This window comes from Dendrobates tinctorius, unplaced genomic scaffold (assembly GCF_039654945.1).
Source record: "Dendrobates tinctorius isolate UK_male_01 unplaced genomic scaffold, ASM3965494v1 ptg000223l, whole genome shotgun sequence".
Classification (NCBI taxonomy): domain Eukaryota; kingdom Metazoa; phylum Chordata; class Amphibia; order Anura; family Dendrobatidae; genus Dendrobates; species Dendrobates tinctorius.
The window spans coordinates 16,870,394-16,888,993 of record NW_027361890.1 but is presented as its reverse complement, the minus strand read 5'-3'; the positions used below and the strand labels follow the sequence as shown (position 1 = coordinate 16,888,993).

Here is an 18,600-nt window from a genome sequence, read left to right as displayed (position 1 = left end):
AACCGGAGGGGTCCACGGTCGGTGAAGCTGACCAGTCTGCAATGAGTTCCGGCGAGAAAGGATATAACACCCCAAGGAGTTTTCCTCTTTGAAAACGCCTGGTCGGATTTTCTCTCTCTCTGGAAAGAATTTTCTGGAACTCCGAATGATGAGCGAAGACCTTGGAAGGTGGTTTCGACCGTCTGAAGGAAATCTCCTGGTCCGCGGGTTCCGCAGGAGAATCTTTGATATTGAAGGACTGGTTAATCGCTGCAATGAGGCTCTGAACTATATCCCTCATATCAGCGATTTGGTCCGAGTCCAGCTCCAAAACATCATCTGCTCTGTCAGGAGCATAAGAAAACTCCACTCCCTCCTATTCTGGGAGGAGTGGGCGGGCCCCTGCAACGCCTCTAGCCCTCAGAGAAGCGGTGGGCGGTGCCAGATGGGCGGGACTGTTCCTGAGAAGAAAAAGCCCGCCTGAAAATGGGGGCGTGGCCTCGCCTCAGAACTAGGCCCGAACTGAAGCTGGGGCCTGGATTAGAAACGGCGGCCGCCGGAGAGCGCGGAGGTCTAAAGAGAACCGCAGTTTCACGGCGCTGAGAAAGCTAAATACAGGTAATGCCGCTTAAGGAAGCTTGCCCGTTCCCCACCACCCAGGGGGATTACTATCATGGGAAGGAGAGAGGGGTTCAGCCTGCTGATACTTACCTCCTGCAGTCCTGACTTACCCCATTTCAGTTGCAGACCGTGTCTCCATCCACCGACAGGCTCTGGTAGGCGAGTGGGTGAGAGACAGAAGGCGAACATGCATACGTGTTCCTGGCCGGTAGACATATGAGAATACGGGGTGGCAGTACACGCCGTACTCATAGTCTCTTTGTGGGAGTACAGATGTGACTTCACTCTGTATCCCTCCGGAACCTGTAAAGAAACGACGCACACTGAGGTAGATAAGGGTCTAATGAAAGACCCGTGTCCACCTCCTACTGACACTAAGCTAAACTGAGTAATTGAGCGCCAGTCGGTGGGGTGTATACTGCGGAGGAGGAGCTAACTTTCTTATTTGCATAGTGTCAGCAGCATACACCCATGGTTCCTGTGTCCCCCAATGAAGCGATAGAGAAAAGACGCTTTTATTGTAAAAAATAGTTTTTGCATCGCCACATTTTGAGAGCTATACTTTTCCATACTCTGGCCCACAGAGTTATGTGAGGTCTTGTTTTTTGCGGGATGAGTTGACATTTTTATTGAGACCATTTTCGGGCACATTACATTTTTTGATAGCTTTTTATTCCGATTTTTGGGAGGCATAATAAACAAAAAACAGCATTTCATGAATATCTTTGGGGGAAGGGGGGGCGTTTATACCGTTCCATGTGTGGCAAAATTGATAAAGCAGTTTTATCCTTCGAGTCAGTATGATTACAGTGATACCTCATTTTTTTATGCTTTGACGCTTTTATACAATAAAAACTTTTATAGAAAAAATTATTTCTGCATCGCTTTATTTTGAGAGCTATAACTATTTTCCGGTGATGGAGCTATATGGTGGCTTGTTTTATGGGGGACAAGATGACGTTTTCAGCGGTTCCACGTTTATTTACATCCGTCTGTTTGATTGCGTGTTATTCCACTTTTTGTTCGGTGGTATGATGATAAAGCATTTTTTTTTTACCCTTTATTAATGGTGTTCACTAAAGGCGTTAACTTGTGGGACAGTTTTATAGGTCGAGTCATTATGGACGCGGTGATACTAAATATGTGTACTTTTATTGTTTAGATTTTTTATTCAACTATTGATTTAATGATGGAATAAATATTGATTATTTTTTTTACAATTATTTTAATTTTGTTTTATATTTCATTCTTACTTTTACACTTTGGCCCACTATGGAACAGTCATTTTGTGCAGGCTGTTCACTTATATGACATGCAGATCATCAATTGATCACGTACAAGTCATATTTTATAATAATATTTTTTTAAAAAAAACAAAAACCTCAAATGCATTGTTCCAAATTATGTACAAGAGAGTTTCCAAACATCTTATAGGTTGTAAAGAACTGAAAATGGTCATTTGTTTAATTTGCAGCCATAAGAGGTCACATTTACTGAAATCAAAAGTATAACAGAAACACGTCACCTCTTCTGTATTTATCACCCACTCCTACTTTTGGCTTACAAATACCAACTGATCAAACACTGACCGCGTTAACGTGGCCGAAGGCTAAGGTCAGGGGAGGATGGTAGCCACCCCATGAGTTGATCTTGATCTCCTTTTATATTCATAGCTGCCAATGACTCAGAGGTATTCTATGCAGCATGAGATGGTTATGCATGAAGAGGATTTTGCTACGGATGGCACACTTCTTTTTGTACCATAGAAAAAAGTGGTCAAACTCATTTCCACACCTTCAGGGACTCTACAGAGGCCTATCTACCAGCTCTCTCCCCATGATTACAGCCCAAAACTTGACTCTGCGACCTCCTTGCTGACATTGCAACATTGTTGGGACATTGTCACCATCCACTCCATCCATCTGGACTATCAAGGAATGCATGGCACTCATCAATAAGCAATACGGTTTTAAAATTAGTCTTCATTTACATCTAGGCCCACAGCAACCATTTCTGCTCATGAGCACTGTTTTGGGGTGGCCAAATAGTAGATTTGTGCACAAAAGTAGGTCTCTGGAGGATTCCGAACCTTTATGTAAAGCGAGACTCCAGAGGCACCAGCAGCTTCAAATACACATTTGCTGCTTTGTAATGGTATTTTAGCAGCTGTTCTCTTAATGTTTTTAATTTTCTGACAGAAACCTTTCTTATTATGCCTTTATCTGCACGAACCCCTTTGTGCTCTGTATCCGCCACAAACCTCTTTGCGATACAATGATTACCCTTAAGTTTTCGTGAAACATTTAATGTCTTCATACCATGTCCTAGACATTGCAATATTTGATGCTTTTTGGCACCAGAAAGATACTATTTCTTTCCCATATTGCTTGAAACCTGTGGCCTGTAGTTTTCCTTTAATAGGAGTCGCCTGGCAAACTAATGATCACAGGTGTTTGAGATTGTATTCAGTTATCCAAAGAGCCCTGAGACACAATGCCATCTATGAGTTTGTTTAAAAAAAACAAAAAACAAAAAAACAATTAGATCTTTATGACAAAAATCAAATTTGCATATTATTTTGGAACGCAGCGTTTATATTGCCATACTAAAGCATAAAAGTAAAAATTAGGTTTTATGATGCCTAACCTGAGGCGGTGATTCACAGGAAGACTATGATGGCAGCAATGAAGACGTTCAGCAGACCTCAGTCTGCCATTGTAACCCATCAGCTTTTCGTGATTGAAACGTGTAAGGGAATGAGGACCAATGGTAGGCCGAAGCATGCATCGGCAAACAAGTCATTAAAATAGCACTGTCAATCACTGGTCGATCAAATGATTAATTGGCAGCGATAAAAGATAGATTCGGTCGCTGCTGCTGATGCAGAGGTTGTCCATTTAACACAACCAGCATTTACACTCTATAGAGAAGACTAAGCTGGCGAGTCACTGGCAGAAACACTGGAAGCGGAAGTATTAGTGACTCATCGGCACTAATGTGAAACCAATGCTCAGAGAAGGGAGGAACACTGAAGAGGAACGATGGCATTGGGACTGTGCAGGCGTGAGATCACAAGTTTAAAACCCGAAGTAACAGGTACACAGCGACGCCGTGGGAGGCGATTGACATGATAATGAAGTAAGGAGGCAGACTTCTCTTCCAGGCAACATCCTCCCAATATACTGGAAGAGGTCATTTATATAACATGATGAAAGAGGATTTCTCAACAAGGCATGACTCTCCTCAGCAGTCGATAACCTGAATGCCCCTATTAATAGGTTACACAGGTTCAGAGTAGTGACCGATTCCCTTTAACGGGGAAGGGGAACCCAACTGGGAAGAGCGTGTCAATCTGGTTTATGGCTTCCAATACTAATACAGGCAGAAATTTAGGGTGAGTGCATTACAGGTAAAACAATCATTTAAGATCACAATTATAAAGTAGTGTTCACAGATAAATGCTTTATTTTATATTGCAAGCCACTTAAAGGGGTTGCCCAGGATTTCACAAAAGTCATACTTTTGAATCCTTACCTTGTGCCCTGCAAGAATTCTCTGGTGCCGGCAGCGAGACTGGGCGGTCATGTAACCGCAGGTATGCAAATTGTGGTTACATAGTGGCCGGGTCGTGCGGCCAGCACCAAGGAATCTTGACAACAGGAGCTGCTAAGAATCACAAAGCTGAGTTTTGTGAAAAACCTGGACTCCTTTAGCATATTAGAAGGGCTACAAAAATCCCTTGGAAAGGACTACAATGTGCAATGTTCAGAGTCTTATTTATCAAAGAAATATTACCATCATAATAAAATTTCACATTTTCTGGGAGAGGCTCATAGGGCGGTGCAAATACAGGGCCTTTGTGTTCCAGGAACTTCCATTTGACACCATCAGCATGACGCTCTTCTTCCCACCTGAGAGCAAAAAGAAAAACAAACAAACACACCTAGAAGATGATCAAATTGAATAATACACCAGCAAAGAACACCTAACCCAGCCAGATGTATTCATAAAATGCAGAAGCAGGTTCCATCATTACCATTTCCATTTTTCCTCTTCCTCCTTCTTCACTTTTTTCTTTTTGCCATCTCCCTCATGGCTTTTGTCCTTGCCCTTTATCATCTTAGGTTTGACATCCTAGAAGCAAGCAATGAACATAAATAACTCATACCAAATCCCTTAAGACAACCACCAATTTAAAGTTTTAATTCTTTCCTCTCCATCAAAGAGCCACAACTTTTATTTTTCCACAGACATAACCGTATCAGGTCGTTTCTTTTTTTGAGAGATAAGATGTAGTTGTGAAATATATAAGATTTAACCCCTTCCTTCTGAATAGTACGCCATCGGTAAGAATCCCCTGCCTTGAGGTGGTCTCCGGCGATGAGCCCACCTCAAAGCCGCGACCAAGGTTATTAGGGAACTGGGGGGTCTGCAATACCAAGACAGGTTATTACATTTGGGGTTATTTAGTTTGGAGAATCGAAGGCTTAGGGGTGATCTTATTACAATGTATAAATATATGCGGGGACAATACCAAGAGCTTTCTAATGATCTTTTTACTCTTAGACCTCTGACGGGGACAAGGGGGCATCCTCTACGTCTGGGGAAAAAAAGAAAAAAAAAAAATCTTTAACCCGATCGCTAAACGGGGTAGCGAGAAAAAATTCAAAATGCCAGAATTATGTTTTGGTCGCTGCGACATTGCATTAAAATGCAATAACGGGTGATGAAAAGAATGTATTTGCACAAAAGTGGCATCACTAAAAATGTAAGACCGGCGCGCAAAAATCAATCCCATAAAGCCCTCACTCAAGCCCAGGTCACGAAAAATGGAGACGCAATGGGTCTCAGAAAATTGCGCATTTTTTTTTTTTTTTTTAGCAAACTTTGGAATTTTTTTTTCACCACTTAGATAAAAGAGAACCTAGACATGTTTGGGGTCTATGAACTCGTAATGACCTGGAGAATCATAATTGCAGGTTAGTTTTACCATTTAGTAAACCTAGCAAAAAAGCCAAGCAAAAAACAAGTGTGGGATTGCACTGTTTTTGCAATTTCACTGCACTTCAAATTTTTTTCCCGTTTTCGAGTACACGACATGGTAAAACCAATGGTGTTGTTCAAAAGTACAACTCGTCCCGCAAAAAAATAAGACCTCACACGGCTATATTGACGGAAAGATAAAAAAAAAAATTATGGCTCTGGAAAGAAGTGGAGTGGAAAACGAAAATCGAAAAAAGCTCAGGGAGTTAAGAGTGTAAAAAACACTGGAAAAGATGGATTTTTGGCTCTTACCGTAAAATCTCTTTCTTGGAGCCTTCATTGGGGGACACAGATTACCATGGGTGTATGCTGCTGCTGCTAGGAGGCTGACACTATGCAAAACAATAAAAATTAGCTCCTCCCCGGCAGTATACACCCACCAACAGGCACCAAGCACCTCAGTTGGTGAAAAAGCAGTAGGAGAAGCAAAGAGAAAACTCTAAACATATGTACCAACCCAACAAGGGACTCTAAGACCCAACACGGTACAACTTAAACAGGGAGGGTGCTGTGTCCCCCAATGAAGGCTCCAAGAAAGAGATTTTACGGTAAGAACCAAAAATCCATCTTTATCGCCTTATTGGGGGACACAGATTACCATGGGACGTTCCAAAGCAGTCCCAAGGGTGGGAACAGCAATAAGGAACGAAAGTAACGGAAAGGCTTAGGTCGGCCGGTGAGCCACCGCCACCTGCAGAACCTTCCTACCAACAGCATCAGACGAGGCCTGGGTATGAACCCTGTAGAACCTTGTAAAGGTGTGCAAAGACGACCAGGTTGCGGCCTTGCAAATTTGCATGGCCGAAGCCTGGTGACAAACAGCCCACGAAGTCGCCACAGCCCGGGTGGAATGAGCTCTTACTCCCGGAGGGGGTCGTTTTTCCTGAAGACGATACGCTTCCAGAATGGTAGAACGAATCCAGCGAGCGATCGTGGATTTGGAAGGCGGAAGGACCTTCTGGCGACCTTCAGAGATGACCAGCAAGGAATCGGACAGACGAAAGGAAGAAGTACTGGCGAGATAGACACGCAGGGCTCTAACTACGTCCAGTTTGTGGAGAGACTTCTCAAGCGGATGAGAGGGAGCCAGACAAAAAGAAGGAAGAACGATATCCTCATTGATATGGAAAGAGGAAACCACCTTTGGAAGAAAAGAAGGAACGGGCCTGAGGACGGCTTTGTCCTGATGGAGAATCAGGTAAGGGGAACGACATGACAAGGCCGCCAATTCAGAAACTCTTCTGATGGATGTAATGGCGATCAAAAAGGTGACCTTCCACGAGAGAAGGGACAAAGGAATGTCCTGGAGAGGCTCGAACGGCGCCTTCTGGAGAGCGCTAAGAACGAGGTTGAGATCCCACGGGTCTATTGGCGAATGATGAGGAGGAGCCACATGGGAGACCCCTTGGAGAAAGGTTTTGACCTGTGGTAGAGAAGCTAGCTCTCTTTGGAAGAGGATAGAGAGAGCGGAAACCTGGCCCTTGAGCGTACTGAGGGACAGACCCGCTTCTAAACCAGACTGAAGAAACCCAAGGATAGATGGGATAGAAAAGGACATTGGGAAGACTTTTTTATCATCGCACCAACGGAAAAAAGCCTTCCAGTACCTATGGTAAATGCGGGAAGAGGCTGGTTTCCTGGCTCTGATCATAGTTTGAATAACCCGACTGGACAGACCTGATTCCTTCAGGATTGCGGTCTCAACGGCCATGCCGTCAAACTCAGAGACTGAGAATTCTCGTGGTAAAGGGGGCCTTGCGAGAGAAGGTCTGGACGGTCTGGAAGCCTCCAGGGGACGTCCGCGAGCATTTTGACCAGTTCCGCGTACCAAGGCCGTCTTGGCCAATCTGAAGTGACTAGAATCACTGGTACGCCTTCCGATTTTATCTTTTTGACCACTCGTGGGATCAAGGCCAGAGGCGGGAACAGATAAGGAAGTTGAAACTGGGACCACGGAGTCACCAGCGCGTCGCATGCGACGGCTAGAGGGTCCCTGGACCTGGTTACGAACTCCGGCACCTTGTGGTTCATCCGAGATGCCATGAGGTCGACATCCGGGGTGCCCCAACGGTGGCATATCTGATTGAAGACTGTGGGGTGCAGGGACCATTCGCCGGACGCTAGGCCCTGGCGACTCAGAAAGTCGGCTGCCCAATTTTCCACCCCTGGAATATGGACGGCGGAGATTGCCGGAACGTAACGTTCTGCCCAGCGGAATATCTTGGCCACTTCTGACATTAATTGCTTGCTGCGCGTGCCCCCCTGATGGTTTATGTACGCCACGGCCGTGGCGTTATCCGACTGAATACGGACCGGCTTGCCGGAGAGGAGAGGCTGCCAGTGAAGTAGGGCCAGGAAGATTGCTCTGATCTCCAGAAGATTGACGTAAAAGGTAGCGGTGGGCCTGAAGCAGAGATCCCCTGAAGGGTTGGGCATAAGTGAACTGCACTGAATGGCTGCAGGAATTAGGGAAGAACTGCCGAGGAGAGCTAATCTTTGCCTCAGAGCAGAGCCTACCGAGATTCTGGCGAGCAGCAGAAAACGCCAAAGTGTCCCCCAAGCAGCACAGGAAGGAGTGAAAATCCAGGAAATCCTTGTGCTGGAGGCTGGGGGCGGAGCTTAGCGGCTGCGCCGTGACTGGCTAAGAGCGACGAAGAGGGCATGGCCGAAGGGGGAGGCTGGCATATCAAAAGAAAAGGAGCCCTGTGATGGGCTAGAAAAGGCGCGCTGAAAAGAGCGCGCTCAGGAAGGGAGGAGGGAGCACGCTGAGGGAAAGTGAAAGTGAAAGGAAGACGCCGCAGCCCCATGCCTAGCAATTGTGAAGGAAACGCCGACATAACGGTGCCAAACTGACAGTGGCCCTGCTGCTTGTGACGCTGCTGTGGTGAGTGGAGGGATTCCCAGTGTCTTCCTGACTAGTGCAGGGGGAGAGTGAGACGCAAGCGGCTGTGTGAGCGCGCGGCAGGCAGAGAGGGCAGGAGATTCAAATAACTGTGGACCTGTAATCACCAAGGTCCAACTTCTCCCTTGCACGGAAGCTTATGCGGGGCCGGAGGGAACGTACAGGCACTTACCTGACGTCCCTGAAGAGGATGACCACAGGGGCCCACGGAGAACAGGCAGGCCGCTGGGGGGGTCCTCTGTACCCGCATCCTGCAGAAGACGGCTTGAACCTCCTGCGATCGCCGTCTTCCTCTCAGCCCTGTCCCGAGAAAGGGGTGAGGAGGGGGATTCGGCAAGGACCAGCCACCTGTCCACAACCCTTATCACCGGAAGGTGATAGGGAAAAAGTCCTGCCTGCGGTACTGAGAGTTGCGATGTGGGTGACACCACACTGCTCGCTCAGCCGCATGATATAGGAAATCAGGGTGATAACTATACCCTGTTTCCTGAAGGAAAAACCTGAAAAATAAAAGAGGAAAGATTAAGAAGTTCGATCTAAACCCTAAAAGAAAAAATGGATTATTAACTGCGGATCTGGGGAGATCCCGGTCCGCCTCCTACAGACACTAAGCACAAACTGAGGGTGCTTGGTGCCTGTCGGTGGGTGTATACTGCCGGGGAGGAGCTAATTTTTATTGTTTTGCATAGTGTCAGCCTCCTAGCAGCAGCAGCAGCATACACCCATGGTAATCTGTGTCCCCCAATAAGGCGATAAAGAAATGTGGTTAAATAAAAAATAGTAAAAATGAAATTCTGCTATTAATTTCTGGGTTTTGTTTTACGATTCTCCATGTCAGTACGATCATGACGACACCAAAACTTGTCATTTCTTTTTCACCCTTTTAAAAAAATCCAGTACTTTGAATAGAAGTTTTGCAAGACCGAACACTACATTTTTCAGTCAATAAAACCATGCGTTTGTTTTTTAACCCCTTATGACCAGGGGATATTTCAGTTTTTGAATTTCCATTTTTTGCTCCCTTTCTTACCAGGACCATAACTATTATTTTTCTGTCAATATGGCCATGTGAGGGCTTGTTTTTTGCGAGTCTAGTTATACTTTTGAACTTTTACCATCTCACTTAGTCCATGTATGGAACGTCATCTTTTATTTCTGTGATCGCTGGTCTCATTGCATTGCAATACACGGGTATTACAATACATGAGACCTGTCAGCTTTACACTGTCATAACGCCTGTTAGACCCTGCTGCCGGCTGAGTGTAACAGGCCATTGTAGCTGGCAGACCCGAAGGATATCATTTGATCTCTGGCTGCCTTGACAACCCTCGGCTCCATGGCATGTTGCGGGGGTGCCCGAGGGGTGAGAGAAGGAGCCCTCTCCCAAATTCCTCGATCATTACTGATCATGGCATCTAGAAGATAACACAGGGTTAACATCATTGGACTTTGAGCCAATCAAGTCCCGATGAAGTCGCCGCTCAGAGCCATCGCTCTGCACCAGAATCCCGATGCTTAAAGGACTCTGGGATCATGAGATCAACCATAGAGAAGTATCGGTGCTGCACAAATCTCCGATGTTTATTTCTCGTCTGGGGTCGAGACGGGGTTAAATAATTTTATATTTCGACAAAAAGGAGTTGGTAATGCAGAATAATCTTATTTTATGACTGAAGAAAATAGAGATTTTTTTTTGTGGGGACTTGAACCTGCAGTTGTTTGATTGCTTGTTCTATGTATTGGCAGTATTAAAGTAAACATAGTCCTAATGACATTATCCAATGAAGCCCACCCTAGACGTGGCAGCTGTCAAGCAGACCCATTGGCACCTTTTGCTTGTGTTCACGCTGTGGGTGGAAGTTGCAGAAGGGTGTCTGGATTGCATGAATGAAATGTTGCGGTCAGCAGAATTTAAGGGGTTAGAACAATGATCTGAGCTAGCTCCAATGGCTGCTATTAGAGGGATATGCCGTCTGTTTTAGTCAGCCAGCACCTGCCCTACTTGGCGAGGGCTCAGCTTGTGAATACACTGTCATTGTGCATTCAGGGATATTTTAGCATGTTACAAAACTAGGCCAAAAGTTCAAAAAAATAAAACATTTACATCCAGTCAGTCCTGTACAGATTACGTCCAGTGCATTATTCGCATGACTCTTGTAGCCAATCACTGGACCCCCGCGGCTGACTTGCCGTAAAGGCAAATGTCAGCACTGAGGACTTGACTGCAGGGATTATTTAATCGGCTATCAAGTGCTTCCAAGAGGGAGGAGTGGAGCTGTGATCCACCTGCGGCTGTTAACCAGTTAAATCCCACTGTAAATTACAGACATCAGGATTTAACATTCACTATTTCTGTCCATCAGCGGGAGGGGGGTGGTCTGCAGAACCCTTCTGTGCCTGTCATTGTGAATCTCCTGTGAATGTCAGCAAGTGGCCGGCGTTCGTAGGAGATAGTCATTTCTGCTATACATAGCAGTGCTCAGCAGCCCTGCTATGTGCAGCACAGGCAATCAGAGCTTCAAGTCTACAAAGTGGACAAATGATGTCAGTAAAAAGAGTGATTAAAAAAAGTTTAAAAATGTTAACAAAATAAAAAGTTCAAACCCTCCCCCTTTTGCCCCATTGAAAATAAAACAATTATTAAAAAAAAATATATATATACATTTGGTATTGCTGCAGTGATGTCAGACATATCAAAAAAAAAAAAAAAACAAAATGAATCCTTTCTTTAAACTGCGTAACAAAAAATCTCCAGAATTACATTTTTGGCAGCTGGAACATTTCAATAAAATGCAACCAAAACGTTGCATCTGCCTCAAAATTGTATGAGTAAAAACGTCAGCTCAGGGCACAAATAAGCCTTCACACAGCCATCAGTCATGAAAAATGGCGACAAGCCAAATTTTTTTTTTTTTTTTTTTTTTTACAAATTTTGGAATTTTTTTGACCACTTACACACTTTTGTTTATGGTTTCCTTCCATAAATGACACACGATCAGTGCAGGACTAGTAGGGACCACAGGAATGTTAACAGGAAACGTGGACTAATGGCCATTTCTTTATATTATAACATAATCATTTAAGTTCAAGGGATGTTGTAAGAGAATGGTCAGCTATAATATGCTGAACAGCCATATTGTGCCCAGCCGCCATCTTGGACAATCAACTAACTTTGTTAGAGAAGCTGATGCCCTCACCAGAATGGAGGTATAAAATGACTTCATTGCCATCAGTAAGTATGGACGCGGTCCAGTGAAACTAATTGGAACAGCCACAGGGGACCTGATCGTTAATAAGAGCTTATTGTATGGGAATAAGTACTATAAATGCAGAATTGGTATAGAAACCAGAACCACAAAACGCTCAGTGTGTAAAGAATTATGTGAGTAATGACATTAGCTAAACGGAGGTTTGTCGCAACACCCATAAATGTTGTCACGCTGTGTCATTGCAGGCTTTGTTCTAAAAGGTACACTTTTGCAGCAGTAGGTGGTTTACACTGTAATCTGGAGACAAATCACCCACTGTCCTCTCGTCCGGACACCTGCGCGCTTCAACTAACCTGTCCTCTACATCTGCTCCGCTGCACTTCTATAATAAACCTTCTAAGAGGAATTGTCTACAGTGTCTTCTCTGACTTTTGTAAAGCTCTAAGGACTTTCCAGACAGATGAGAGTAGATATTCTATTTATATACATATTTCTTACCTGGACAGCCTCTTGTTTTCGTTTTTTGGCTTTAACATCTTCTGTTTTTATTTTTTTGGGCTTGTAGTCATAGCTGCAAAGGGAGATTAGTGGTTTAGAGAATGGCGTTTTGTTGACAATGCGTACATCTACACTACAGAAAAGTTATGCGCACGCTCCCTTCTCCCCACATACTCTTCGTCATCCCTGGATCGCTTTAGTGCCTTATTCTGTTCCTTAGGAGACAAAGTGTAGCCGTCATCGTCTGGCTCATTCTTTATATGGGGAGGACTGGTGTTTTTAAAAAAAGAAAAAAAATAAGTTAAATGAAGACAAAATGGCTCTAAAAGTAAGAAACGCAGCCAGAAATACACATTAATAACTCAAATCTGATTCTTATGTACTTCGTGTGTACAGAGATAACATGTACACCAAGGATCTAGGTCCTGATGGGATCCATTGATCTGTCCATCACACAGGATGACACAACTTCATAAACTGGGACACAATACATGGGTTGGGGAGGAAACTGGGAGAAGAGTGCATCAAGGCACAGTCACCTCAAATTCATACTATAGAAATGCTGCTCTCTCATGTTTTAAAAGGATTTTTAAGAAGAAAACGTGCTCCCCACAAATTAATTGGCTGTGTCTGGTATTATAGCTCAGCTACATTGATGTGAAAAGAGATGCAATTCTACATACAACCTGTGCACAGGTAATCGCGTGATTATTCGGAAAAAATCAAACCCTTTAAACGTTTGTAATTACAAAAACACATAATGGAGCCAAGCTACATTCTCAACAACAGACATGCAGGACACCTTACCTGGAGAAGCCGTTTTCTTTTTTTATTTTGGCACCATCGCTGGAAGTTCTTAGCTGCAAGACAAGGGACATTGAAGTTAAAGCATTCACTGCTTTTGTGTCAGTTATATCAGCTGCAAACACCCAGTTTGGGAAAATCTCCGGAATCGGGAGGTCCACAATAGCAGCTCCCCAGCGCTTTATAGTCTGATTAACATTCACACACCTTTTCCCCCTTTCTCTTGTCTTTATCCTTCTCCCGATGTTTCTCTTTATGTTTTTCTCCATCTTTCCGCCTCTCTCCTTCTTTGTCTCGGTGCTTTTCGCCATCTTTGGGCTTCTCACCCTCCTTTTCCCGATGCTTTTCCCCTTCTTTCTCCTTGTGCTTCTCACCATCCCTCTCCTTAGGCTTTTCCCCTTCTTTCTCTTTAGGCTTCTCACTATCCTTGTCACCAACTTTCTCCTTAGGCTTCTCACCATCCTTCTCTCTGTGTTTTTCACCATCTTTGTGTTTGTCCTTGTGTTTCCTCTCAGAAGGATCTTTGTGTTCACTGAAAGCAAAAGGGCACCAATACAAAATTCTAATGTAAAAGTTTGGGGTAGTCACATGGCAGATGCCTACGTTACCATTCTGCATCATTTCATTGCCTTTCTTTTAATTACATAGATTATAAAGGTTATCCACTACTAGACAAACCATGCTTAATCAACTCTATGCTCTGCAGAAAATAAAAATGCATACTTCCCTACGCTGCTCCAGTGATGTTCTCAGTAGATGATGTGACACTGTTGTGTTATGGGACCAAAGCCAATTTAAAAATGTCCCCCGCCCCAAAGTTCACTTCACCCCTCTTTTGCCCCATTAAAAATAAAAAAAAAAAAAAAAAAAAATACGTATAGTATTGCTGCGTTTGTAAAAATCTGATCAAAATAAAAGTTATGGATCTGGAAGGAAAAACCAAAATGAGTAATCGCCCAGGGGCGAAAGGGTTATGCACTATAATTTTATAAAATAAAACTTAAGGCGAAGGTTCCTCTAAATTCTCGTTAACCAAGTGTAGCAAACAAGAATAAAACGTGAAAAAGAAGGATTTTTGGTACTCACCGTAAAATCTCTTTCTTGGAGCCTTCATTGGGAGACACAGGTAACCATGGGTGTATGCTGCTGTCGCTAGGAGGCTGACACTATGCAAATAAAGTAAAAACTGGCTCCTCCTCCATAGCATACACCCACTGACAGGCAGTAAGTACCTCAGTTAAGTGTTAAAGCAGTAGGAGAAGCAATCAACAAATTCCACATATGTACCGGCTCAACAACCAAGGCACGTACGCCCTAAGCCAGTACAAACAAATACTGTAGGGATGGTGCTGTGTCCCCCAATGAAGGCTCCAAGAAAGAGCTTTTACGGTGAGTACCAAAAATCCTTCTATCGCTTCATTGGGGGACACAGGTAACCATGGGACGTCCTAAAGCAGTCCCCAAGGGTGGGAACGGAAGGAATGCAGAGAAAAAAAAAAAAAAGAAAAAAAAAAGAAAAAAAGGACTGAGGCCGGCCGGTGCGTAACCGCCGCCTGTAGCACCTTTCCTTCCTAGGCCTGCATCGGACTAGACATAAGTATGAACATTGTAAGACTTTGCCATTTCATGCAAATATGACTAGGTCGCGGCCCTGCAACCTCTAAAGCTGAGGCCTAGCAAGAAACTGCCCCAGGATTTATCCAGAGTATGGACCGGAAAGGGGCAAGAAGGACCTAGAGAAGAAAGGACAATGTCTGCACTAATGTGGAATGAAAAAGAAACGGAGGACGGCAGGATAATGCTGCCAACTCAGAACTCCCTTAATATCTCATCTTGTAGCCAATAAGGCTAATGGAACCAAATAGTAGTACTTACGCCACCTGAATCAGATCTTCAGAAACTGTCGTAGAAACTTGAGGATGCAGGTTTTCTCGCCCAAAGCATGGCCAGAATGACCTGATGGGAAAAACTCCAGTTCCTTTCAGAAGTAGGCTTCAAGGCCATGGCGATAAACTTAAAACGACTGAAACTGTGGCAGAAGAGAGGCCTTGCGGAAGAATATCCGGACGTCTGGAAAGCCCCAGGAGGCATCCATGGGCATGTACGCCAGCTCCAGGTACCAGGTCTGACTCAACAGCTTGTAGTTGTCAGGACTACTGGAAACCCTTCTGACTGATGTTTTTTTTTTTTTTTTGACTCCTGTGATTAAGGGAAAAGGAGGGACAGAAGTGGCATCTGAAACTGGGACCACGGAATCACAGGTGCGTCGCAGCCGACAGCCATCGGATCCTGGAACCTGGTAACGTACCGGGGAACCTTTTGGTTCATTCGAGAAGTCATTAGGTGGGCATCCGGAATGCCCTACCTCCGACAAATATAGCTGAAGACGGCGGTGTTGAGAGACTACTCGCCTGACGCTAACCCCCGATGATACATACAAAAATAAAAAAAATCGGCTTCCTAGTAGTTTACCCCTGGAATGTGGACGGCTGATATGGCGGGTACATGGTCGTCTGCCCAACGCAGGATCATTGCTATCTCTACCCTGATCTAAGAGTTGCGAGTCCCACCTTGGTGGGTTATGTTCCAAAGACATACTGATAGGGAATTTAGATTGTGAGCCTCATCGGGGACAGCAATGATGTGTGCAAACTGTAAAGCGCTGCGGAATATGCCAGCGCCATACAAACAAATACTATTATTACTACTATGTAAGCCACAGCTGTGACAAAGTCCGACTGACTGAGGACTGGTTTGCCTGCGAGGAGAGACTGCCAGCGGAGGAAGGCAAGAAGAATTGCCTTGATCTCCAAGAGACAGATGGGGAGGAGGGTCTCATGAACATTCCAGCGACCTTGCGCTGGGAGAATAAGGAAGCCTGCTCCCCAACCCTGAAGACTGGCATCGATGTTGATGATCTGCCAACAGAGCGGGAGAAATGACCTCCTGTGCAGCGCAGAGACGGACAGTGTCCATGAAGAGAGGGACTGCTTCACATTGAGAGGTAAAAGCATTGGCCGATCCAGGGAACAGTCCAGGGAAACAATTCTCTTGTCCCAGGTAGACCGGAAGGCCAATTGAAGAGGGCGGGTGTGAAGCTGGGCATAAGAAACCGTTTCTATGAAAGCTGCCATGACCTCTGTGAAGACCGTGGTAGCGGATGCCAGGCTGAACTGGAGAGCCGTGAACTGGTAAAGATGGTCCTGTATCGCAAAACCGAAGGAACTTTCGATGCCGTACACAATAGAAATGCGCAGGAAAGCATTCTGAATGTCCACAGAGTAAAGTAAGCCCCCCTGCTCCATGGAGGGGAACACCGAGCGCAAGGACACCGTTCTGAAGAGGCGAATCCGAAGGTGGCAATTCAACGCTCGAGGTCAAAGATCGGGGAGAAACGTCTTTGTTTGGGAGCACGAAGAGATTCGAGTAGAAACCAGAAAACAGTTTGTGCCAAGGAACGGGTACAATGACACCTGAGCTTAGGCAGGGACGAGACGGCTTGGAGAACCCATGAGAGGGTTGAATTGGCGGGTAGGAAAAATGTCTTTCTGGAGCAAAGAAAATTCCATCTTGTAGCCGGGTGTAACGATCACCCTGACCCAGATGTCGTAGACTGCTGACAACCAAGTTTCCAAAAAAGAAGAAAACTGCCTTCCACCCTGGAAAGAAACCCAGGTAGGGGTGACCCATCATTAGAGGAGAATCTGTGATAGGGGCATCCGGAGGACTTAAGAGACGGGTTCTAGGCCTCCAGTGAGGAATAGCTTGAAGGAAGGTTTCCTTCTTTCCCTTTGTGCAAGAGAACGGTCCTGCTGGACGGAACTGCCCGAGGAAAGGCAGAGAGGTGCTTTCACCTCTGGTGCATCAGAAGGGGATCTGGACCAGCTTGGTCCAAAAGAGCTAGATCTGCTAGCTCCTCTGTAGGAACCGCCGCCATAATCCCCCGGCAAAGAATCCTGGCCCAGGGCGATATGGCTTTCAGCACTCAAGAAGAGGCGAAATTAGGTCAGAGAAGTGCATGACGCCTCTAAGACAGATCCAGCTAAGGCCACAATCTGTCTGTCCATAGCGTCCTTGAGAGACGCCGCATCAGGGCTGGACAGAACAGTTTGAGAGGCTAAGCGTAACAAAAGGCAGATCCACCTTAGGGGGATCGGACCAAATGCAGACACGGTCTAAACTAAAAAGGTCTAGAACATTGAGACGTTTTCGTCCCAGGAAGCGTTTGCCGAGAAGTTCCCAGTGTCTAGAGGTGGTAGCCTCAAACTCTTTGGAAAAAAATGCTGGAGGGACGACTCACCGCCTGAATGAAACAGATGTCCTGAGCAGCTGCATGCTCCACTTTTACTTCGAGAGTTTGAACAATAGCCGAAATAAGGCTATTTACCAAGTCCTGCGTCCTAGAAGTCTGATCCACCTCAAAGTCAGACTCTGACTGAAAAAGCTACATCCGACCCGACGTCCGCCTCCGAGGAGGGGGAACGGGTAGAGAGGGGCATTTTAGATGCCGCAGAGGGGCCCGGTGAACTGGATGAGGAGCTAGACAGAGTCCGCTTCTTAATTCCTTCTCCTGATCTGTCCCTGTGAAGGTCGTGGTCGGGTGCATGTGAATCACCATGGGAGGTGTTCGGGGCACTGGTGGCGGCAGACAGATGCGGCATACATTCCAGGACCTGCACCAGGGACTGTGAATGTTCTAGTCAGGTCCGAGACTGACTGAGACCTGGCAACAGCCCACTCCGGAGGTTGGGGATTGCTTTAAATCCCGAAAATTGAATCTACTGTCCGGCTGGAGATATGGCAAAAGTCCACTCCGGAGAGAGGGGAGTGCCGTCTTCCAGGCAGACGCCGAGGGACCTGGTCTCACTTCCCTTGTTCCATACCAGATATGTCCTTGTGGACATCGCAGACAGGTGCGTGCGAAGCACCATAAAATGTGTTCGGAGCACTCGTGGCAGTAGACTGATGCAAAAGGCGCTCCAGGACCTGGGTCATGGACTATGAAACCTCTGTCAGGTCGGATAATGACTGAGACATGGCAGCAGAACACTCCGGAGGGGGGGCGAGTGCTCTCGACCTGGACATTAGGGGACTGCTATAGGGCAGACACGGTGGAAAAGCTCCAGTCCGGGCAAAAACAATGCAGACTGGACAGAAGGCTACTGATGTTATACAGATGGTGGCCAAAGGGAGAGACGAAGACTGCTGCCGGGCATAGATAAGTCCCTATAAGGTAGAAAAAAAGGGCAACCAGCCTGGGCTAGTCCTACCTGAACCCGAGATGGCGCTTTCGCTGCTCAGGCTGCAGTGTTTCCCAGATCCAGTGCCGGATAGCGATGGATGCCTGCTGAGCCCGCTGCAGATGCACAAATCTTCGTCCGCTGCTACAGACAGAAACACTGCCTGCTGTGCCCTCTGGGTCCTGCGGCAGATGGTGACAGAGTGCACAAATGCACAGATCGTGCATGATGCCAAACTTGCAAGCCTTGAGACGCTATACTGGGGTCGAGTCTCGGGTGACAGGGAGAGAGGGCTAGAAAGGCC

The 18,600-nt window shown here is 45.8% G+C and overlaps 1 protein-coding gene across 1 annotated transcript in view; it reads right to left on the bottom strand.

The window, feature by feature from the left end:
* TOP1 (DNA topoisomerase I) overlaps nt 1-18,600 on the bottom strand; it is a 90,829-nt gene that overhangs the window by 35,241 nt on the left and 36,988 nt on the right. The window contains exons 4-9 of the mRNA XM_073555354.1: nt 13,264-13,588; nt 13,060-13,112; nt 12,427-12,522; nt 12,253-12,325; nt 4,637-4,734; nt 4,396-4,511 (exon numbers count right to left, since the gene is read on the bottom strand). Of these exons, the coding sequence (XP_073411455.1) occupies nt 4,396-4,511; nt 4,637-4,734; nt 12,253-12,325; nt 12,427-12,522; nt 13,060-13,112; nt 13,264-13,588 (761 nt within the window). The remainder of the gene's footprint in view (nt 1-4,395; nt 4,512-4,636; nt 4,735-12,252; nt 12,326-12,426; nt 12,523-13,059; nt 13,113-13,263; nt 13,589-18,600) is intronic.